The following is a 25,206-nucleotide window of genomic DNA, read 5'->3' as shown; positions in this document are numbered from 1 at the left end:
GAGCTTGTGTTTAGATAATATCTGTTGCTGTTTACCATATTGGAAGTCAAAACTGAAATAGTTGTATAACACAAGAATACAACACCAGCACACATTCCATTAGCCATCAAAGCTTGGTATGTGATATATACAAGAAATATGAAGCAGTTCAGTACGTTATTGCAGAGGTTGCCAAATTATGGTCTGCGTACGAAATCTTACCCTCAGCCTGTTTTTGTAAATAAAGTTTTATGTTGGAACACTGCCACACAGATTCATTTACACATGTATATAGTTGCTTTCCCACTAGGGTGGCAGACTTGAGTAGTTGCTACAGAGACTATATGAGAAATTCACAGACTATTTGAGAAATTGAGAATATAATCTTGGCAGAACTTGAATGATGAATTAGTTGTGGGTAGGTCGAGGTTGATGATCAGTATGGTTTTTGACTTTACAAGTATCATTGCTTGAGAGATGGTCTTGGAGATTATTTGAAAATCATAATAAAAATTCTTCAGTCCTAAAGTCTAAGTCTACTGTTTTTTGTTTTTGTTTGTTTGTTTTATTTTGTTAGAGACAGACTCACTCTGTCACCCTGGCCAGAGTACAGTGGTATCATCGTAGTTTACTGCAACCTCAAACTCCTGGGCTCAAGTGATCCTCCTACCTCAGCCTCCCAAGTAGCTGGGACTCTACAGTTCCTTGTCACCACGTGTGGCTAATTCTTTCTATTTTTTTTGTAGAGACGGAGTCTCGCTCAGGCTGGTCTTGAACTCCTGGCCTCAAGCAGGCCTCCTGCTTCCCAAGGTGCGTTAGCCACCGCACCCAGCCCCTGAAGTCTACTTTAAATGTACTGTTTTTTAACAGCTGTTTGTGGTGAGCTGGGCATGGTGTGTGTGCCTATAGTCCCACCTACTCATGAGGCTGGGGTGGGAGGATTGCTTCAAGAGGCCAGGCATTTGAGACCAGTTGGGGCAACATAGCAAGACTTTGTCTCTGAAATATTAAAAAAAATTCTTAAAAGGCTATTTGTGAGTGGTTGTTTAGAAGTGTATATATCAGAATCTATAAGGAAGTTCAGTGCTTTGAGTATGTATTGAAGGCATTATATGTAACTTTTACAGTTAGCAGTCCTGTCTACTAGTATAGAGAAGTTTGAGTTCTGAATTTGCACTCACTATAGTTTCCTCAAATGACAATTAAGATAAATTTTTCTTTCATTGATAACTTGAGTTACCACTAGGAGTCACTAAAAGTAAGCAAACATTTTTAGTGCTTTTAAGTAGGAAATATTGATAATAAACATAGATTTGTAGGCTGGCGATTTTCAAACTCTTATTTCAGGAGCTCTTTTTAATCCTCAGATATACTGAGCATTCCAAATACTTATGTTTATGTGAGCTAAAGCTATTGATATTTACTAAATACCAATTAAAGCAGAAATTTAAAATATTTATTTAAAATGAATCCATTACTTATTAACACAAGTTTTTTTTTTAACAAGTATATTTTCCAAAACCGTGTTTATTAAGATGAGAGCATTTTCATATCTGCTCCTACATTGAGTTTGTTATTATATGTTATTTTGGTTAAAGTATATTAGGGAAATCCACATAGGTATGTTGTTAAGAAAGAAGAGAATTTAGATTGCCTTTTCTTATAATTATGGATTTTTTTTTTTTTTGAAACAGTCTCTCTGTTGCCCTGAGTAGAGTGCCGTGGCATCAGCCTTGCTCACAGCAACCTCAAACTCCTAGACTCAAACAATCCTCCTGCCTCAACCTCCTGAGTAACTGGGACCATAGGCGCGCGCCACAATGCCCAGCTAATTTTTCTACTTTTTCTTAATAGAGACGGAGTCTCACTCTTACTCAGTCTTGTCTCGAACTCCTGAGCTCAAGCAATCCTCCCGCCTTGGCCCCCCAGAGTACTAGGATTACAGGTGTGAGCCACCGCGCCCGGCCTGATATTCTTTTTTTTAGGCTCAAGAGGAAAGTACCAGCCTGATATTCTTGATACTCAAAACTTGACTAGTATTTGTTTCTTGAATTTTCATGCTCTGTTACATTAAAATCTATTGGTTTTGTTCTTTGAACATCTCTCATCCATGCATGGTTTTATAATATCATTCATTGGTCATGTGAAAATATTAGCTCAGTGATACAGATTTTCCAAAATTTTATACTTTTTTTCACATTTTGATAAATTTTGGTTAAATAGATATAACATAAAATTTGCCATTTTCACCATTTTTAAGTGTACAATTCAGTAGCATTAATTATATTCACGTTATTATACAACCCTCAACACTACTTCTAAAACTTTATCAACCCAAACAGAAACCATATAATTATTAAGCAATGACTCCCCATTCTTCTCTTCCTCTGGCTGCTGGTGACATCTATTATCTATTATCTGTCTCTATGAATTTGCCTGTTTTTAAATATGTCATCTAAGTGGAATCATATTTGTCCTTTTGTGTCTGGCTTCTTTCACTTAGCAAAATGTTTTCAAGGTTCATCCATGTTGTGGCATGTTTCAGAACTTCATTCCTTTCATGGCTAAATAATATTCCATTGTATGTTAATATCACATTTTATTTATCCTTTCATCTATTGATGGACACTGGGTTGTTTCCATCTTTGGCTAGTTGTGAGTAATTGCTGCTGTAATGAAAATTGGCATCAAGTATCTGAGTTCCTGGTTTCAGTTTTTTGGGTAGTTGCACTATATTACTTTCTCACCAGGAAAGCATGAGGGTTCTCATTTCTCCACATCCTTGCTAACACTTGTTATTTTTTGGTTTCTTTTTGTTTTTGTTCATTAAAGCCATCCTAGAAAGTGTGAAGTGGTATCTCATAATGACTAATGATGTTGAGCATTTTTTCATGTGCTTATTGGCCATTTGTATATCTTCTTTGGAGAAATGTCTATTCAAATCCATTGCCTGTTTTTTAGTTGGGTTGTTTGGTTTTATTGTTAAATTGTGAGTTCTTTATACATTCTGAATATTAAATTCTTAACAGAGATATGAGTTGAAAATGTTTCTTCTTACTCTGTAGATTTTCTTTTTCACTTTTTTTTTTTTTTCTTTTTTAAGGCAGAGTCTAGCTCTGTTGCCCTGGCTGGAGTGCAATGGCATCATTGTAGCGCACAGCAACCTCAAACTCCTGGGCTCAAATGATCATCCTGCCTCAGCCTCCCGAGTAGCTGGGACTATAGGCGTGCCATCATGCCCAAATAATTTTTATATTTTTTTAGAGATGGGGTTTCACTCAGACTGGTCTCAAATTCCTGGCCTCCATTGATCCTCCCACCTTGGCCTCCCAAAGTCCTAGGATTACAGTTGTGAGCCACCCCGACAGGACTAATTTTTTCTATTTTTAATAGAGATGGGGCCTTGCCCTTGCTCAGGCTGGTCTTGAACTCCTGGCCTCAAGCAAGCCTCTGCCTCACCTCCTAGAGTACTAGGATTACAGGTGTGAGCCACCTCGCCCGGCCCCCACTTAATTTTTAATACCCAAGTCTGAATAGGCATAATGTGTCTGTCATTCATTGTTTCAAATAAAAGTGGTATTCTATTGGGGGGGGGAGTATCTATTAATAGTTTATCTTGTAACTAAAAACAACTGTATGGATGCTCTTCTGGCAATAACCATTATACTTATAGCAGAAGCACTTTAGGTGTAACTCCTATTTGATCACACAGAATATTAAAAAGACATTTCCTGAAGAGGAGAGATTTAATTAATAATTTTTACTGCTACATCAAGGACTATTCTTAAGTAAGACATGTTTTATTTTTCCCTATAAATGCATGGCAGTGACGTGACAAAGTCATGCCAACATATATAACTACTTGTATAGCTTTGTGTCACTGTCTTAATTCCTGCTAAGCACCAGCAGTTTTACCCAATATTAGTTTTGCAAATGTCAACATGGTGGAAAAGGTACATAATCTCTTAATATTATTATGAGAATAGTTTTGATATCAGAGACCACTGAAAGAGTCTTGGAAGCCTGTTAGGGGCAATAGACCATACTCTAAGAACTATTAAAGGGTGTGATTTGGTTACATATTTGAATGCAAAAAATCAAAATTGACAGAGTCCCACTCAGTCACCTGGGCTAAAGTGCCATGGCACTAGCCTAGCTCACAATAACCTCAAACTCCTGGGTTTAAGTGGTTCTCCTGTCTCAGCCTCCTGAGTAGCTGGGATTACAGGCACTCACGACCATGCCTGGCTAATTTTTTCTATTTTTAGTAGAGACAGGGTATTGCTCTTGCTCAGGCTGGTCTTGAACTCCTGACCTCAAGCAGTCCTGCCTCAGCCTCCCAGAGTTCTAGGATTACAGGCATTAGCCACTGCACCCGGCTGAGACAAACTTTTAATCTTGCTTTTCTTGCCATTGAATTTGAGCAAAATTTCTTCTGTGCATGGCTACATTTACATTAAAGTTTTTAAAAATATGTCATAGACAAGAATTTTATGGTAATTTAAGTGCAGAAATGAAAAAGAAATCTATATGTTAATTCGTACATTAGGTGTATTCTGGTTTCTTTGCTACCTAACCATAGGGAAACAATCAAGATTAGAATAGAATTACCTGGCAGCAGATGTCTGTGGTAGGGCCCAGGTGAAGAAAAATATTAATAGCTTTCTACCCAGCCCAGCCTACATTTCCATGTGCTGGGCTGGTATTGTGTTTCGGAATCACCCAGGAAGCTTTTGAAAGCTTGTTTAAGCTTCATCACCACTACCAAAGATTCTGTTTTAGTAATTCTGGCAATCTGGTTTCTTGTTTTGTTTTTTAAAAAGCTCTCCAGTGATTGAGATGTGCAAACCAGCTTTGAGAGTCTCTTACCTGGGGTATTTTTACAGGTAGGGTGAGAAAACTTTGAATTTGAAGAAATTGTATCTACAGTCTTTCATCTGCTTATAGGCTCTTGTTATAGGGAAAAGTGTTTTTAAAGTTGTCAGGAAGGAAAATTTAATATTTCATCTTTTCTCCCTCCCAGAATTTGATCCTCCAGCTCCCTTTGTCACTCGCTTTTTGAACACAAGAGCAATGAAGGAAACCTTTAAGAGCTACATGGAATTGCTTGTTAGCATTGCCTTGGACCCTGACACAATGCAAGCCTTAGAGAAGAGCAATGGTACAGTCTGCTAAGTAGTACTTTCTTGGTAGTGCTTTTTGGATGCTTTTTAAAAAATTCTTCTCTCTTATATGTTTATATATCTCTGCTGTAATATATATTTATAAATTGTCAGGTCAATACATAATATCTTAATTCTATAAAATGGTCATATCTTTTCGTGCATTATCTGAATATTTGAACAACTTTATATTGAAAGTATTTTTATTGCTTTCTACTCATAGAAAAATTATATAGCTCCTCATCAGTTTCTTTCAATTCTAGTGTAATATGTCATCCTCATAGTGTTACACTTACTATCTGTATGAAATGGAAGATCTGTATGTCAATATATTCTGTTTTCCAGTAATTGGAAAGACGAGTCAGATGATAATGGTATAAAAATTAAAATTGTATATTTTGTATCCTTAGGAAAGGATAAATCACAGAAAAATTATTTTTTAATCAATTAGTATTAAAATAATGTACGTATGGAATTATAGCAATTAATATTATTCCTTTTACTCTTCCTTTATTAGTTTTTTCTTATTGTAAAATAGGGATGAAATCAAATGAAATAAACTGGCACAATTCATAGATCTAACATTGCTCAGTAATATTTACCCTGCAGTTATTACGTTACTCAACAAAGCCAAGCAAAAGAAAGAAAGGATTAACGAGCCAGTTTCCTTTAGTGTTTTTCTTCAAAATGAATTGTACAGGTATAAAATCAAATGATAGTAACAAAGAGTAGTCAGTAATAATATACTTAAACAGTAATGCCTGATAATATAGTCACTCATCACTTAATGATGGGAATACATTCTGAGAAATGTGTCATGAGGTGATTTTTTGTCATGCTAATATCATAGAGTATACTTACAGAAACCTAGATGGCATAGACTACACACCTAGCCTCTGGCTTCTAGGCTACAAACCTATACAGCATGTTACTGTACTAAATACTCCAGGCAACTTTAACACATGGTAAATATTCACCTTTCTAACCAAGTTTAAGCATAGAAAAGTCATAGCATTCTGGGAGGCCAAGGCGGGAGGATCACTTGAGCTCAGGAGTTCGAGACTGGCCTGAGCAAGAGTGAGACCCCATCTCTACTAAAAATAGAAAAAATTAGCTGGATGTGGTGGCATGGGCCTGTAGTCCCAGCTACTCAGGAGACTGAGACAGGAAGATTGCTTGAGCCTAGGAGTTTGAAGTTGCTGTGAGCTAGGCTGTTGCCACAGCACTCTAGCCTGGGCAACAAAGCGAGACTCTGTCTCAAAAAAAAAAAGAAAAAGAAAAGGTACAGTACTAATGTGGTATTACAATCTTATGGGAACACTCATACTTGGGATCAGTTGTTGCCCGAAATGTCATTATGCAGCACATGACTATATACTGTTTTATTATTTCCACGTATTTATACACCATTCTGTTTTAGCTTCAAATCAACTTGGCCATTTCATGGATAAAGACTGGCTCAGAGAGGCTAAGAGTCTTGCATAAGGGCTTACAACTTGTAATTAGCAGAAATCTGGATTAAAATCCAAAGTCTTCTAATTTCTGGTCTGGTGCTTTTCTCACCATATAATCAGAGACAGTAATCTGTATCTCAATCATTTTAGAGTCATGTGGAGCTGGAAGGGACATTAGAGATTATTACCTAGTCGAAAACATGTATTTTGTATACTAAAGTTGAAAAGAGATTAAGATTAGATGTATTTCTTAAAGTTAGAGAACAAGTTAGAGGTTGAAGAACCATGATTAAAACCCAGTTATCCCAGGAGCAGGGGACCATCAGGTTGCCTAAGGAGCTATGAACCAGCCCATGTTGGAAATGGAGCAAGTCAAAACTCCCATGCTGATTAGTCGTGGGATCACACCTGTGAATAGCCACTGCACTCCAGCCTGGGCAACAAAGCGAGACCCCTTCTTTTTTTTAAAAAAAAGTTAATCCCCCAGGTCAACAGTTTTTCTTTTAAGTGTTTTCTCTCTCAATCAGAACTCCTTGCATCATAAAATATTATATCTCTGTGTAATTGTCATTTCTAGGTAGTTATATTTTGAAAATTTTTCTATTGCTTATCAGTATTTTCTAATTTTTCTCCGTTAAGTATAAGGGGAGGAAAGAAATTTAAAAGGTTATATTTAAAAATAATTGACAAATATTTAAAACTTGTTTTTGTGAAATATAAATGTAGTATTTGAATAGAGTTAATCACTACTAGGCAGATAAAATTAAATTATCAGGAGTGTTGCAGCAACCTTAGAAAATGTTCCTCACTAAGGACTTTTTCTTCCATTAGAAGTGTTCTTTCCCAGGTTACTGTGCTTGTATTTGTATTGCAGATATGTATGCAGTCATTTTATTTAGCTATGAAATTTGTAACCTAGATTCTGAAGATAATACGTGTTTTTTTCAGAAAGGTCATTAAAGTCAATTAGCATTATGAAATATAAAAATTATTCTGATAAATTAAAAAATAGTCTAATAATCTAAAATATATACTGCAGCACCAAAACTTATACTCTGAAAGTGCTTCTCTTAAAAGAGCTTAAATTTCGGACAGGTGAAATAGGAAGCAAAAAGTTTGGAGTAGGAATCTTTGTTATCATTTTACTCTCCCCTCTTCTAAAATAACTGTTTTCACTCTTACATTTTTGACACTGGGTTTTGATCATTTTTCTTCCCCTACTTTTTCTTTGCTTCAAATTACAGAGAATTAAGAATATCCCTTGGTCATACTCAGTGCTTTATAAAATTTGATATTGGATCAGTTTGTATTTTGTAATACTCTGAGTATTCAGATTGTTCAGATGGTAAATGAGGTCTGGAGAAATTAGGCTGTTTGCCCACTGATCACATAGCTGCCATGCATCAATTCTAGTTCAGGTAAAATCCAATTCTAGTTCATCCGTCAGTTCTAGTGGAGGTAAAACCCAGGATTTTCGATCCTAGTGCAGAGCACATCCCATCATAATACTAAGCTGTCTTTTTCTCACTTGCTATTACAAACATACTTTTCAAGTTAGCCTTTGTTCAGAAAGCTTCATGTCCAGTTTTTTTTTGCAAGCAATACTTTACATAAGCCATTGAATTTAATGTTTTTTAATGTATAAATATTTTGAGAAAAGTTGGATTTTTATAAGTTTTTATAGTGACAGTTTATCCTATTAAATTATAATATTGTTTCAGATGAACTACTTTTACCTCATATGAAAAAAATAGATGGCATGCTAAATGATAACCGAAAGAGACTTCTTTTGAATCTTCATTTGGATCAATCATTCAAGGTATTTCCTTCGATGATTTATTAGCAAAACTCAGTGGCAATCATAGTCTTAAGTATAATAGGAAGGAAAATTTATGAAAGTCATTCTTTTACAAAATTTTTTGCCTAACAAACATTTGGTTTTTTTTTCATTGTGAGTCTGTTTAGCTTGTCTTTTTAGTGCTAATCATTTGCTTTTCTCTTCTTAAATTCATTTTTAAAGCATTTATATGTATCTGTTATTCATTCTGTAAAATAATTTCCAAATGTTTTCCAAAACTATTATATTCAAATCTTGTATTTCTTTTAAATCTTCAAAATTTTCACATTTCATGTTTGATTAAAATTAGCCTTTTCTTAGTGCAGTTATTAAAATTCCCTTTACTTACCTGGTTTACCCAATAATTGAGGAAAAATTGATTTTCATATAACAGTAGGAGGTATGTAAAATTTTATGTGTTAATATATTTTGGCGGTATATATTGATTTTGGTGTTATCAGAAGTATACCAAAAAAGTTAATCGAAACTCAGAAAATTTATTATAGTAGCAACTTATTAGTCAAAAAATTTCTAGTTTTTCTTATTCAGAGTATAACATCACCACACCTAGAATCATTTGAGTTTATCTACTTTGAGCAATTGTTTTTTTTAATCATTTCTCAACTTTTAGCTAAGATCAAGTGTAATTAATGGTGATAATATTATAATTTGTATAACTTTTTCATATCTCTATTTTATGGGAATTCCACATGAAAGTAAATATTGACTTCATTTAAATTAGGTGACAATTGAGGCCAAAGTTAAACGACAGTAAACTGTCCTAGTAGTCATGTATTTTTCACTGCCGTGCACTGGAAGGGAAAAAAATTTCAGAAGCTGGTAAAAAGTCCAGGACTAAAGATTTGGGTCTTTGGATTCTTCATCCAGTATTTTTTACCTAACTGCTGCCTTCAAATGAAATATTCTCTTGGGAAATACCATATTTTCTGGAGATGAAGAAACATTTTTAGATATGTGTTCTCTAAAGATTTACTAAATCTTAAAAATAATCGGTTTTAGCTAATCATTTTAGAAATATCAAATCAGTTCTCCAATAACTTGTATTAAAATAAACTCACCAGTTGGAATTTAATAGGCTCAGTAGATATTTAAAGCTTTTGCAATAGCTTATGATGAACAAGTGAAAAATTAATTTTCATATAATTATTTTCACAGAAAAAAAAGATCTCTAATTTTGTAAAGTTACTCCGATAATTTTCATATAAAAGCAATTTGCTTTTCAAAGCCAAATTACATAGTATTAAATTTTAGAATAATTTGAAGTAAAGTATTAGAAATAGTAGTTTAAGAAAGATTTTTTGTTCTTTAGAAATAATTAGCATGATTTCCCCTGATGATCTTGGTAATTTTAGGAGCGAGTCCTGAAGCCTTTTGAAGTTAATGATGCTCTGTCTTCTCTGAAATCATGTACTTGAGATCATCTTAGGCACCTTGTGCTTATTGGAAAGGTTTAAATTTTCTTTTTGTCTCCACTGACCTAGGGTGTTCATTGTTTCCAAATTTAGAATCTGTTTTTAGTCTTTTATATTCCATTTGTTGTAAATAGTAATTCTGCATCCAAAATTTTTCAAGCCTAGGCATGTAAAAAGCACAAATAATCTGAGAATGTAATGAAGCTAGAAATTGATGACACCTCACTCTGGTAGGAAATGCCAAAAGTTTTACTATTTCTAGCAAATGAAATTGAGTTCCCTCCTATACTCATACTAAGAAAAAATTAGGTTATCTATTTTTTTTAAATGTACTGTTTTCAGGGTCTCAATACAGGTGCTCTGAAACAGTGTAAGAGTTTGACAAAGAGTGGCTTTAAAGGTTGTAACTATTTATAAAACAGTTGAGCTTATCATGAGTACTGTATTCTGAATCATAAATGTGGGAGCGTATCAACTCTTTTACTGTCAAAATAAATGATGTTAGCAGCTGAATTTAATTTTATAAAGCTACAACCAAAGTAGTTATATTTGGCTGTATGTATCATTCTGTTAATTTTTGTAACTTTTCATGTCCGGATGATTTGCCAGGTAGGTGAGGGCATAAGTATGCCAATGGTTTTTGAAGAATATAGTGGAATAGAAAAATTAGCCGGGCATGGTGACATGCACCTGTAGTCCCAGCTACTGAGGAGGCTGAGGCAGGAGGATCACTTGAGCCTAGGAGTTTGAACTTGCAGTGAGCTATGATAATGCCGCTGTACTCTAGCCCAGGCAACAGAGGGAGACTCTGTCTCAAAAAAAGAAAAGAAAAGAATGGAGTGGAATTGGTTTTGCCACATGGCCACTATATTATCAGTGCTAGCTACTATGTTATTGTGTTGAGAAAACACAACAAGCTCTGTTTTCAGACCTTATCTCACAAGTACTTCTGCAGTCAAAAGAAGCAAGAGAAGTGGTGCAGCCAGAGAAGCATTGCAGTGCTTCTTGTTCTCCTCTGTCCTCATCTTCATCCAGGGTCAGATGACTTCTTCACAGCAGGGCTCAACCATATTTCAGGGGATTAGCAGTGGTTTAAGTGATTGATCTTTGAGGAAACATATATTCCCTGTTTCCCCTGCTTTGAAGCCAGAGAGGCATTACTATTTATAGAAAGAACTCTCTGCCTTCTTCAGGATCTCTACAGTGTGGTGTGCTGTTGCTTAAATAAGCAGGTTATAAGGTTAGCCCAAATTCAAGGGATGGGGAAATAGATTCCACATTCGATAGGAGTAGGTACAAAGAATTTGTACCTGTTTAACACCCTACACACACGTGTATGTGTATATGTATATATTTACATATCCCATTATTACACACACACTCTGCATGTACGTGTTTCTAAATTTTGAATAGCTGGAAGTAGTTTAAGTTAGTTTTCTTCTAGTGTCAATTATTTTGCTTCATTGTTTTAAAGAATGCTTTGGAAAGTTTTCCTGAACTAACAATAATTACTCGAGACTCTAAAGCAAAAAGCGGAGGACCTGCTATTTCTAAAATCAAAATGAATGGCAAAGCTTACAATAAGAAAACCCTAAGGACTTCTAAAACAACCACTAAATCTGCACAAGTAAGTATATATTGATTAATGTAATGATACCTTTTGTTAATGCAGTTCCTACTTAAAACATTGAAACAAGCAAATATTTTACTGTGTTGTCATTAAGCGTGAAGTGTTTTCAGGCAGGAAGAAACAGTTCTGGCTTGAGGAACAGAGACTTGGTGTTGTTTATTGTTTTTCTTCGGTGCCTAGCACAGTATCTGGCATATGATAAGTGGTCACAAATTTCTTAAGTAGACTAATAGGAAGAAATCAAAATAGACTAATAGGAAGAAATCATCCCATGTTTGTGTTTGTGTATTTGTGTATAGTTTTTTTAATCGAAAAAATTTTATTTATCATATGCAAAATGTTGTTCTGAAATGTGTATACAGTGTGGAATGGCTAATTCAAGCTAATTAACATATGCATTACCTGTGTGTGTGTGTGTATATATATAGTTGTAATTGGATACACATGCACACATATATGTATTGAATCCATAAGAAGATTCAATATTTATTTCATATCTGCAAAGTCATTAAAATTGGAGTTTGCTCATCTTCAAACATAGTGTAAATTATGAAAAACAGTTTGGCTTCATAGAAACTCCACATCAAAAATGTATCCTGTAGAAGCACATTCACAAGTATATAAAAAATACTTTTGGTCACTGCAGAATTGTTTGTAAGAGCCATCAAGTTATGTAACACCAGGATGAGGCTGGATATATAAAGAGCCACTCAGACAATGTAATACTATGTACTTTTTAAAAAGATTTGTTCATTCTTTCCAGAAAAATTATTTGAGTGCCTGAAGTGTGCCTAGTACAGTTTTAAGTACTAGGGGTACAATAGCCAATACCAGTTAAAAGTCCTTACCCTCATATAATTTACATTCCAGGGTGAGGAGGGACAGATATATGCAATAAATGGAAAGATAGTTTTTAGTTAGGTAAAAAGCAAGTTTGAAAAAGAAGAAAAGTTGCAGGACAAGATGTATAGTGTGATTCCCTTGCCATTATAAAATTAATGTTATTAATATGTGATACCTAGGGGAAAAACATGAAAGAATATATAACATGCTGTTAGCCTTGTTTTTCTCTGAAGCAGGAGATTATAGGGAGTTTTTACTTTATAAATCGTCCTATATGTTGTTTGAATTTTTCTATAATGTTTAAATTTTTTTTCAAGTAACGCATATTTATATTCAGGAAAAAGAACTAAGATTTTAAAATACAATTTGAATTCTTATTTTGAATAAAAATATTAATACAACCTAATACCTACCCATGTAAGTCATTTCCAAGATTGCCATTGAGACCTTTGATCTAGTATAAAGTGTTCTTGGCTCAGATGTACCATGAAATATATCTATAAATTTTTTTCTTTTTGTAGGAGTTTTCTGTTGATCCAGAGAAAATACAGTTGTATGCTTTGTATCATTCACTGCATCATTATAAATATCATGTTTATCTGATATGTAAGGATGAGGTAATTTCTTGTCATTTATTTAAAAGAGAAATGTATGTTTTTCTGAACTTAAAAGAGACTCCAGCTATAGTATTTTTGAATGTTTTTAAATATAATTGTAAAATATGTGTGTATATATTTTGCCCATACAATATTTTGTAAATAGTCTAGATGATTTACTGTTCTGAGTCTCTGTGCTATGTTTTGTGCTGAAATTAATCTGAGACTCACAACCTCTTATAGGAGCTATAATTGGTAACGTTTTTGAGCTCTTAGTGCTTGGTTTACATTGCCATAATAAATGATGTTTTATTATATTTTGTTCTCTCATAATGTATAATTATCCTGCTTTAATTCAACCCAGTTGCTGTTTTCATATCTCGCTTTCTTGCTTCTAACTAGAATGGCCTCATCCCACTTAATTGCAGAGAAATGGGGTTTTGTGCCTTGACATAGAAAAATGAAAGTTAAAATTTTATGTATGATAACAATACCACCTTGTGGATCGAATATAAGGATTAATTTTCTCAGGTTAAATGGTTGTAGGCAGTACGACTTTATTTGACTAGCACTATCACTTTAATTAAAAAGGATTAAGTTGGCCAGGCAAGTTGGCTCATACCTATAATCCTAGCACTCTGGGAGGCTGAGGTGGGAGGATCACTTGAGCTCAGGAATTCAAGACCAGCCTGAGCTAGAGTAGAGACTCCGTCTTTACTAAAGAAGTAGAAAAAATTAGCCATGTGTTGTGGCATGCTCTTGTAGTCCCAGCTACTCAGGAGGCGGAGGCAGGAGGATTATTTGAGCCCAGGGTTTTGAGGTTGCTGTGAGCTAGGCTGGAGCCACGGCACTCAGCCTGGGAGACAGAACCAGACTGTCTCCAAAAAAAGAGATTAAGTTGGCCCAAGGCTATACCAAATGTGTTTGACAATAGTCTGGTATGGAAGGATGTTCATAAATCTAACCTTTATGTAGCAAAGGAGAATCAAAGATGGTGATGCAAAACATGTTCACTAGCCAGGCACAGTCCTTGGGAGGCTGAGGTGGAGGATTGCTTGAGCTTGAGCCCAGAAGTTGGAGACCAGACTGGGCAAAATAGCGAGACTGCATCACTACAAAGAAAAAACAGGAAAAAAATTTTTTTGACTATTTTTTATAATGCTCCGAAATGCAGAATTGACCCCCAAATTTGTCATTCAGCTTTTCACACAATTGGAAGAAATTGAGAAAATCTGAAGTACTTTTTCTAGCCTTCCTTTTTGTCCCTGTGGAGCCAATGATGAGAGGAGCAGATCTCACGCAAATTTATCTGAAGTAACCATTCTCCATGGATGAGATTAAGAAAAAAATAAAAGATCAGTACTTGTAGGTGAATTAATAAATCCTCTTTTCATTCAAGTTATAGAAAGAGTAAGCTCTTGTGAAGAATTTCAGTATAAAGTGATAAGTATAAGCTAATGTTGCAATTTTCTTTATTTTAGATTTCTTCAGTACAGAAAAAAAATGAAGATTTAGGACAGGAGGAAATTGTTCAACTTTGTATGAAAAATGTAAAATGGGTGGAGGACCTATTTGAAAAATTTGGAGAACTTCTAAATCATGTACAGCAGAGATGTTCCTAACATTTCCACAAAAATCCCGTCTTTTTTATAGCACTAATGAAATGGCGGATGAGGGATGGTCAAAGATAATCAGATGTCAAGCAGTGGTCTGCAGGCCTGCCTGCTTCCATCATGGCATTTTCATCATGGCCTCTGCTAACGGACAGTGGTGCTGCCAAGGAAGCCAGTCCTTTGGAAATGGACCCAAATCCCACCACATTTTTATCCTAATGAATGATTTTTCTATTTTGTAAACCATTGAGTAACTGAGTTTTATTTTCAGAAAATGTTTTTTGACAAACGATGAAGCATGCACTAAATATAATTTTTCTTTACTGCTAGAGAAATAACAAGTAACTCGATTATTTTTTTCTGACTCTGGCTAAACACCAGAATGAAAGAGAGGTGGCAGAAAGCATATGTTTGTATTCCTGTCTGGCCACAAAACCGAAAGTATCGTATGATACATTATGTGAACAGATCTGGTGTGATGTGACATCCCGTATGAGAATATCATCAATTTAAAATATAAAATTCTGAAGCTGCATTCTGCTTTACGGACTCCTTTTACTCTTAACATGTTCAGGAAACTGGATGTGGAATTGGTGCAATTCTATGACTGCTTTTTGTGTCAAATTATATTGCGATGAAAAAACAATGACATACTATTTTCCCTATCTCAAAGAAAAGTATTTTGGTTTATACTGTGTTTTTTCCTTTGGAAAATTTTCAATTGTACATTTTATTTCACTAATAGTTGTATTTTTCACAAGGGAAATGTGGTTATAATTATGTTTGATGTATCTGTACTTCATTTTTCATTATTTTCAGTAAATCTTATTTAGTTGTATGTCAAATTTCTATTGTGAATTCTCTCTTGAGGTAACCATTTTTGTTCATACAGATTTGCTTCAGTGTTATCCAGAATATGCATTCAGTACTAGAATTAGTTTAGCTTTATATATCGGGCTGTGTTAAACACTGCAGTACTTTTCTAATTCATAAAATAGGTTTCTTACTAAATTAGCACTTGATCAACTGAATTGTCAAGGTAAAAATCTAACTACATTATACATTTTTGAAGAATAAAATTGATAATTAGACCATATGCAGTGTTAAACACAGCTTACTTAACTCTTAGAACTGGAAGTGGTAGAGCTCTCCTTTTGGTGCCTTTCCAACCTTTATACACACTATTGTAGCTTTCTTAAGTTTGATAGCTCGCGTTTCAAGTAGTTTAGCTGAGACAGTGAATGTATTAGGTTCAACATGACCTTGTGGTTTATTTGCGTTTGCCAACAGGATGCCTTATTTGTTTGAGAAAAAGATTTACTAGTATCATTCTAAACTATCTCCTTTTTTAGGATTGTGAAGAAGTGATTAATCGTCATACTTTTGTTTATTTTACCACCATTTAGTGCCTTATGTCCTATCAAGAAAGCAGTGTTGCTGCTCAATTCCCAAATAAGACACACTTATATAGATATTGCTATTGTCTTGATTTTCAGTTAACAGGCCAACTTCTTACACTTAAAACCTCAATAAACTGGCAAAGAATTAAAGGTAACACAGGATTTGAGAATAAAACATTGTAGCATTGGGTAAAAAATGAGTATTTGAGTTAAGCTTACGTATTTATTTCTGATGGTTATCTTATTTAAAGCAATAATCCTTAATACTGTACCTGCCATTGGACTAGGTACTCAATAATGGAAGTTTCTCTCAAGGTTAAATGTTCCATTTCTGAAAGTTTTTTAAAACCTGTTTGGGCAGCTTATTTTAAAAACAAAAGTAACCTATTAGATTCATTTTGCCTAACTCATATGGGAGATGCAGAGATTATCGGCAGTAGGAGCATCATAAAATGAACTTTTTAAGAGTGGAGAAGAGTAGGAAGCAGCCATATTTCTTTCTGATAGTATTGACTCTGGACAGAATTGGTATCTTTCATTTCCAAAATGCAGAGTAGGGAACTACATCTCCTAATGTAGTGCTGTAAGTATATATCTTTATATTATTCCCCCAGCTTACTTTCCCGAATCATTGATGGTTTAAATATTTTTAAAAGCTGCCTTACGTTTAGGTAGCTCTTGAAGTAAATGTTTGAATTCACTAGCCACACTTTCTTCATGATAAGCCCCGTGGAAAACAAAGATGTTTCCTTAAAGTGAATCTAATGTTTCCCATAGAAAATAACCCATTTCCTTTTGAACTGCAGTTGCCCTCAAGCTGTTTGCAGTTGTATTCATTTTAGTTAGTAAAACAAGTGTTTTCATAATATGGGAGGCCAAATCTATCATACTGCCTCAGAGAGACCCTATTATTTAGATACATCATCTTCTCTCATTTGATCCATATAACATAGGCGAAAACATCAAACCCAGGCCTTAGAGAAAAGTGGGAATATTATGAGAATCATATGTGAGTCCTCTCTTTGTATGAAGTTAAATACAGTCATGTTTCGCTTAACAACAGGGATACATTCTGAGAAATTCATCCCGAGGCAATTTCATCGTTGTGCAAACGTCACAGAGGGTAGTTAGCAATCCTAGATGGTATAACCTGCTATATCCCTAGGCTAGCCTATTGCTCCTAGGCTACAACCCTGTACAGCGTGTTACTTTACTGAATACTGTAGGCAATTGTAGCACAATGGCAAGTATTTGTGTATCTAAACATAGAAAAGGCACAGTAAAAATACAGTATTATAATCTTATGGGACCATATATACAGGTCTGTCACTGACTGAAAAGTTGTTATGCGGCGCATGACTGTAAATACTTAGTGATTAGCAGTTACATGCCTTTCCAGGGAGTTTGAAATTTATAATATAGAAATAACTTTAGGTTGTAGATAGAGTTAAAGAGGTAAAGCACATATTGCCACAACCCAGGAGAATATGTTTAAGAAAAATTGGATTTTCTTACCTATAGAGATCTAGAAGCAATTTAATGTAAGAAATCCTTTCGTGTTGGTTTGTATTACTAGTTCAGACGAGTGGTTGGAGAAGGGGCCTCCTTGCCACTTTCATTATAATCCAATTTCCACTTATTTGATCCTCTAATTAAGTCATAAATTATAATGATTTATGAATTATCACAGTAAGTCAACACTAGAGACTGTTCATTTTTCTATTACGCTATCAAACAGGAAACATTAGTAAGATTGAAAAAAATCTTATTTTAAAATGGCTTATGAAATTTTCAGATTACTTTTAAAATTCTAAATACATTTCTAAAACTTGAAAATATATAGATGGACTCATGCATTAGGACTGTTTTCAAAGCTTTCCTCATTTTTAGGCATAATTTTCCTTCTAATATACATATTTATTTTCTTTAATGCAGCTATATTCCAACCCGTGACTTTGGAGATATTCCTATAAAACCAGTATAGCAGCAGGGTTATTGAAGCAGCTTTCCCAAAAGTTGCTTCAAATGTGCAAGTTGCAAATTTCGTTGTATTTGTAGAATACAATTTTTGTTTTAAACTGTATTTCCATCTGTTTCTCAAAAATACTTTTCAAAAAGAACGAAATATCCAGGATAACTACTTCTGTGTCAGTGGACTTGGCACATAACTGCACAAATGAACAATGTGCACTATTGGTTGTGCATTAACTTACATGTACAATTTTTGGCATCTGTGTTCACAAATGCATGTTTTCGCAAATCACCTTTATTTATAAGTGACAATATTTGAAGTTAAGGATATAAAGAAACCTGCATTTGTAGTCCAGAGTTTTCAATTGGTCCATAATACAATGTATGGAAATGTGAAAGACAATTTTGTATATTTGTTTGTTACTAACTCAGATCATTAAAATGAAAACAATTTTTTAAACAACAAAATCACAAGTTTGGGGTTTTTTTGGTTGGTTTTGTTTTTTTCCAGAATTGAAAACTGAGGTATTATACAGCCAAAAGCATCATCATGTTATAGATTCCTCACATACCAACTTCATCTTATAACTAAACAAAGTTATAAGATATAACTGGTATAAGGCTCACCCATTATTATGTCAGATGATTATTTTAAGTCAGTATTTGTGTTATCTATTATAACTATTGAATAGGTTGAAAAAAGTTTTTCCTGACTGGTCCTTTAATTTTCTGAATAATATTCCACCTTTCATATAATATTAGAAAATATTACTTCAAGTGAAGATAATATCAACATATTTGCTATCTTCTAGTTAGTTTTGATTGTAAAAGCACTGACTTTTCATTCCTTTATACTGTTAGAAAGTAAATATTCAATGATCTATCAAAAAATATTTTTCACCACAGGAAGGTCTGAAAAAAATTTTTTAAATTCTGTAACATCACTGTTTTCTCCATCAGTTGCTGAAATTGCTTTTCATTTTAGTATTTTCCACAAAATAGTTTAGAAAATAGTCATCATGCAAGTTATCTATATTGCAACCTAAATGATAGCACTTATACTAAACTGCTTTGTTAATATTTTGTTACTGTCTGGTTCTATTTTTTTTTAAATATATTTTGTATCTCAGAGAAGCTCTCTTCTGCAGGAAGATGCGAAAAAGGATACTTCTACTCTTTTGTTTTCCAAATACAAATATTTTATTATGAGAAAAATAAGCTATTCATGTTCATTAGAAAAATCAAAAAGTATGGAAAAGTGTAAAGAAAAAGGTATAATGTACTCTCTACTAAGTCTTGATATTGGCATAAAACATGCTTTCAGTTCCCAGTGGGGTGCAAGATTTAGTACTATGGATTGCCCCTTTTCTGCGGCTTAGCTTTAAAAGTGAATTCCTAGATTCCAGAGATACCCACGATTAAATGAAAATTTAAAAGCACGTTCCAAAGTGAAGTCAAAATGATCTGGGTTATTTATCGTTTTAGGTTATGTATATATCTGTTCTTCAGCTAGGATGAATAATTTATAGCTGACTGGTTTCAAATTAAAGGAGGATACAATTACTAGTTGGTCTATTGTTAAACTGTATCCATTTTGTGATGTTAAACAGGAGTCCAGAAATTGCTTTACAAAAATAATTTGTTTTACACAAAATCTGTGACGCTTGACGAGTTTAATATTTTCACCCAAAGTAAATATTTTCCTTTAACTCCTTAAAGTATTTAGAATAAGGCAACAACAAAAATCACTTAAGACATAGAATAAAATATAAAAGACATAGTGAAAATGTTTTTCTAAAATTTACTGCAACCAAAATTATATTTCCCCTGCCCTTCTTCCCTCATTGTGGCCCATACTTGAGGTCCATCTTTAAATTCCTTAAATACTTTTTTCTTACCTCCAATCTTTCATGTTCCCTCCATTGAATTATTCTTCCCTCACCTCTTTATTCTTCAGATTTCACTTACCATCACTTCTACTGAGTCAGGCTAGGCTTTAATCCTCTGCACCATATGTGCCCTTGATTCCTCCAATGTAGCATTTACCACACTTGGTTGTCGTTGCTTGATTGGTGGTCTCTCTTCTGCTGGATCCTGTCATCTGATGATAGGACTCGTGTGTTTTGGTCACCATTGCATTCCCAACATCTAGTGTATTACCCTGGGATATAATATATTCTCATTAAGTATTTTACGAGTAACTGGATATGTGAAAGAAGTTACAGGGAATACTAAAAAGGTAAAAACAGGAAAGTATTCTTTGGATTTTTGCAACAAAAGCATACCTTATCAGTAGTAGTTGCAACATTGGGAAAAAATGACTACACCAAGGGTGTGTATACTATCAAAAATTGCTGACATTTTATGAAAAAGTGAAATGCAGTGACCATAATTTTTTTACTTTTCATCTCTGTATGCAGAGAAAGCTCAGAGACCAGGGCATAGCTTTCCTCTGTGTTTTGGGCTTGAGATTCTCCAGATGGAATAATTAGGAAGAAAGTCCTGGTAAAGATTAAGAAATGTTTCTGTTAGATGGCACTCATCATGAATAAAATACTCTGGCAAGGGAGTTCACTTACTTGGGGAGAGTCAGGGAAGATATCATGGAAACAATAATGATTCAGCTGAGCCTCACAGCTGGCTGAGGAAGAAGACATAATAGTTTGTTTTCAGGAGAATGGTTTCTGCTTCAGTTCTGCCACTAAACAGGCTCTGTCCTCATCCATGCCCTGCGAAAACTAATCTGAATCTGTTTTTTTCATCCTGAAAGTGAGTTAAGAAACAGGTCTTTTAAAGCTATTAATATTCTTTGATTCTAGATAGACTGGAATGTTGGGAGAAATGCAGTGGTTCAGGTTGGCATCACCAAAAGAGTGGAGGAGCAGAATGGTAAGAATGGAAAGGTCTTCAGCTAAGTGCTTTCACTCTGAATATAAAATTTTCTGTTTTGGGAGCTTCAGCCTAGAGATATGTAACTAAATAGATGGAATAAACATCACAAATGCTGATATGTTAAAAAAAAATGGAAAGGTATTACTACATTTTTTACTATCTTGGAAGACATTTCAAAAGCATTAAGCAGCTATTTTACATACACATATACCTTAGCTTTTAGTTCATCTTGTGACACTAGTGTAAAATTAATTAGAAACATCATGTCACCAGTTAATTATGAAGTGCTTAGGGTCTGTATCCACATAGTCTTCATATTTATATCTCCAGTGGTGCAAAGTATTTTACACCATAGGCACTTAATAGGTATGTGTTGAATAGATTGGTGACTATATAAATGAGAGCTTATATGGAATCAATTCAAAGAGTTTTTAAGCTGACCTCTTAAAATAGTTTAAAATACCCAGTTGTCAGTGGTACATTCCTTGCTTTCCCTTTCTATCTTTAAAATAAAACATCTCAGCCAGGTGGGTGGCTCACACCTGTAGTCTTAGTACTTTGGGAGGCTGACGCAAGAGGATCAGTTGAGGCCAGGAGTTTAAGACTAGACTGAGCATCATAGCAAGATCCCATCTCCACAAAAAATATTAAAATTAGCTGGGTATGGTGGTGTTCACCCATAGTCCCAGCTACTTGGGAGGCTGAGGCAGGAGGATTGCTTGAGCCTAGGAGTTTAAGGCTGCAGTGAGCTATGATCACACCGCTGCACTGTAGCCTGGGCAACAAAGTGAGATTGTCTCAAAAAAAGAAAAGAAAGAAAAAGAAAATGTCTTGAACAGTACCCATCCTTTTCATGTATCACTCTTAGTTCTCCTCACTGTGCTTACTTCACAACAGACCAGAGTCTATTAATTCTTAAATTTAATTTCTATTTAATCCATGGAAGTGAGTGAGTGGGCTATCATCAGAAAGCAGGAATCTTTGAGCAGTGAAGCAAGACAAGTCAAAACACTCGAAACAGGCTAACAAAATCTGGCTTTAGAATAAATTTTAATTAGCCCTCTTTACTTAGACTTTATCAATGGCTTAAAAACTATTTATGGGCCACTCAGTGGAAAGTCTTTTCAATGCCAGTCCTCCGCTGAGTTTATTATAAGATAATGTTATTTGACTTACGTAGAAGTCAGGAAGTTAGGGTTTTTTACAGCTGACACTAAAGTGAATGCACTAACATTATCACAGAAGTTTGCAAACAATTCGCTATCAAAAAGATTATATATTAAAGCACCATTCAAAAGCACTGCAAAGCAAAAACTTACCTTCTTTTAACCATGCTTATACTGCTCATGAACAAATAATCTGCCATCCAAATGAGAAATATGAAAAGTCATCATTATGACTGCTAGAGCTGAGCACCAGTATATTAGTCCGCTCAGGCTAACACAACAAAATACCACAGCCTGGGGGGCTTGAATAACAGAAATTTATTTTCTCAGATCTGGAGGCTAAACGTCCCAGATGAAGGCGAGAAGAGTCCATTTCTGGTGAGGGCTCCCTTTCTGGCTGCCAAACAGTAGCCTTCTCACTGTGTCCTCACATGGCAGAGAGAGATCAAGCTCTTCTGGTGTCCCTTCTTGTAAGGGAACTAATCCTGTCTTATTAGAATCAGCTTCAGATTTATACGAGCTTAATTCTGGTGATATATAGAAATGTTATTCTTACATAGCTCTATCCTCCCCCCTTTTTGTGGTATTATCATGATATATATTACATTTCTAGATATAACAAGCCCAATACATCATTATAATTATTAATATTACTTTACCGTCTATAGTCATATTCTTAGCCTAGTGTAGTTTTGCTGCCACATACCTCCTTTGTGTTGTTAATGGCAAAGATATTACATATATGTTACATTTTTGTATGGTATAGGCCTAAGAATACATTATTTACATTTTATCTTATACAATAGCTTTTTTTGTTGTTGTTGTTGTTGCTCTACACATTCAGAGAAACTTCTCTAATAATGAACTATGGAAATGATCCCTGAAAGTATAGTCTTTACAATAGCTTTTTAAATCATTTAATAGAAGAAAGGAGAAAAATGTATTTATACTGTCTTTTAAAGTTACATAATTAACTACCTCTACTGGTGCTCTTTATTTTTTGGTGTGAATTTGAATTACCTTCTGGAGTCACTTGCTTTCAGCCTGAAGAACTTCCTTTAGTATTTCTTGTAAGGCAGGTCAGACAATTTCTCTCAGTTTTTGTTTACGTAAGAAAATTTATTTCGCCTTCATTTTTGAAAGATGGCTTTTCTGGATATAGCATTCTTGGTTGCCAGTTTTTATTTTTATTTTTATTTTTTTTCCTTGAGTACTTTCAATATGTTGTCTCACTGCCTTCTGGCCTCAGTTTTTCTGTTGAGAATTCAGCTGTTAATCTCATTGGATTTCTATTGGAAGTAGTAAGTCATTTTTCTCTTGCTTTCACGATTTTCTCCTTTTTAGCATATTTTCTGTGATGTGTCTGTTTGTGGATCTCCTTTTGTTTATCCTACTTGGAGTTCATTGAGCTTCCTAGATGTATATAGGTTACTTCTTTTTCCAACAAATTTGGTAAGTTTTCTGCATTATTTCTTCAAATATTTTTTCTGTGCCTTTCTCTCTATTCTTTCCTTCTGGAAATCTGTTCCATATATGTTGCTGTGCATAATAGTATCCCATATTTTTCTGAGGCCTTCATCTTTTTTTCCATTCTTTTTTCTCTCTGTTCTTCAGCTTGCATAATCTCTCTTGATCTATCTTCAAGTTCACTTATTCTTTCTTATATCAGTTCAAATGTACTGATAAGCCCCTCTTGTGAGTTTGTTATTTCAGTTATTGTATTTTTCAACCTTAGAATTTCCATTTGGTTCTTCTTTATAATTTCCATCTCCTTATTGATGTTCTGTATTAGAAGAAACATTGTCATTATACCTTCCTTTATTTCCTCAATCATAACTTCCTTTGGTATCATAACCATGTTTACGGTAGCTTCTTTGAAGTCTTTTTCTGCTACACGTCACTCCTGTAGACAACTTCTGTTGCCTGCTTTTTTAGCAGGGAATGGATCATACTATCCTGCTTTGGGGATTTTGTTTTGTTTTTTTGTTTGCATTCTTCAAAACTTTTTATTGAAAACCAGAGGTTTTAGATAATATATTGCAGCTTGTAACTCTGGGTACTGGTCCCCAACACTCTGAGGCTTGTCGTTAGTATTTGTTTAGTGACTGGCTGTATTATTTTAGTGAAGTACTCTCCACCCTCACTCCAGTGTTGAGGCTCTGAAGTTGCTCGGCAGAGAAGTGCAGTTTTAGAGATGCCAACAGTCACCCTGAGATGACAGGGGCTTTAGCAGGGCTCTTTGCCTCTCTTTCATTGACCACATCTGGGTGTTAAACTCCACTAGTTACTAGCTGATTGCTCTATCATTTCCAAGGGCATAAATTGTCCTACAAATTAATCCAATCAAGGTTCGCTTCAAGAAATGATTTCTTTTTCTGTTTGAGACAGGGTCTTACTTTGTTGCCTAGGCTAGAGTACAGTGGCACAATTATAGCTCACTGTAGCCTTGAACTCCTGGGTTCAAGTGATCTTCCTTCCTCACCCTCCTGAGTAGCTAGGACTAGAGGCAGGCACCACTACACCCAATTGATATTTCTTACTTTTGTAGAAATGGGGGGGTCTCACTATGTTGCCCAGGCTGGTCTTGGACTCATGGCCTCAAGTGAATCTCCCACCTTAGCCTTCCAAAATGCTGGGATTACAGAGATGAGCCACTGCGCCTGGCCTGAAGGAACAATTTCCGATGTCACTGATATTTGTTGCAGTGCCAGGAGGGCTCCTCCCAGCTGTCTTGTTTCCAGTTCACTTCAGACTAGTTAGCCCCTGCAGTTTAGCCTGTATCTTTAATGGTCTCCCGACTGCCTGTCACCACAACCTGCGCTATTCTTGTGAGTACTTGATCTCCATGCTCTGTTGAAAATGAAGTCAGTTCCTGTCTGAAAAAAGTAGTAATTATCTTTCTTATAAGCTGCTTCTTCTACTAGGCAAAATCCCTGAGCCAGGGCTCTGGAGCTGGATGTGGGAACCATGGCAAACTTCTGAGTGACAATCCCCCTCTAGGGTCGGAGCACTAGTTGGAGGGAGTGGGCAGTCTTCTAACTAGCCTCTCCTCAAATGGAAGCACTGCTTTGCAAGTCAGAACAAGGATGTCCAGGGCCGTGTTATCCTCAGCTTGTTACACCCAAGGTAGAACCTCCATTACATTGGTGGGGGTGCAGCAGAAGGGAGCCCCCAGCTCTCAACCATACTTACCCCAGACTTAGCTTCACAACAGATAGTTAGGGCTAGAT

General features: G+C 35.0%; 1 protein-coding gene and 1 pseudogene across 1 annotated transcript in view; both read left to right on the top strand.

Annotated features, from left to right (window-relative positions):
• The window catches only part of QSER1 (glutamine and serine rich 1), an 80,458-nt gene extending 62,077 nt beyond the window's left edge, over positions 1 to 18,381 (top strand). Inside the window, exons 9-13 of the mRNA XM_012649658.1 lie at positions 5,003 to 5,140; positions 8,317 to 8,414; positions 11,340 to 11,492; positions 12,860 to 12,955; positions 14,416 to 18,381. Of these exons, the coding sequence (XP_012505112.1) occupies positions 5,003 to 5,140; positions 8,317 to 8,414; positions 11,340 to 11,492; positions 12,860 to 12,955; positions 14,416 to 14,556 (626 nt within the window). The 3' untranslated portion in view covers positions 14,557 to 18,381. The remainder of the gene's footprint in view (positions 1 to 5,002; positions 5,141 to 8,316; positions 8,415 to 11,339; positions 11,493 to 12,859; positions 12,956 to 14,415) is intronic.
• Positions 17,303 to 25,206, top strand: part of LOC105814544 — a 35,826-nt pseudogene continuing 27,922 nt past the window's right edge.

This window comes from Propithecus coquereli, unplaced genomic scaffold (assembly GCF_000956105.1).
Source record: "Propithecus coquereli isolate 6110/MARCELLA unplaced genomic scaffold, Pcoq_1.0 Scaffold30, whole genome shotgun sequence".
NCBI lineage: Eukaryota > Metazoa > Chordata > Mammalia > Primates > Indriidae > Propithecus > Propithecus coquereli.
The sequence above is the reverse complement of the archived record's forward strand: the minus strand, read 5'-3'. Positions and strand labels throughout refer to the sequence as shown.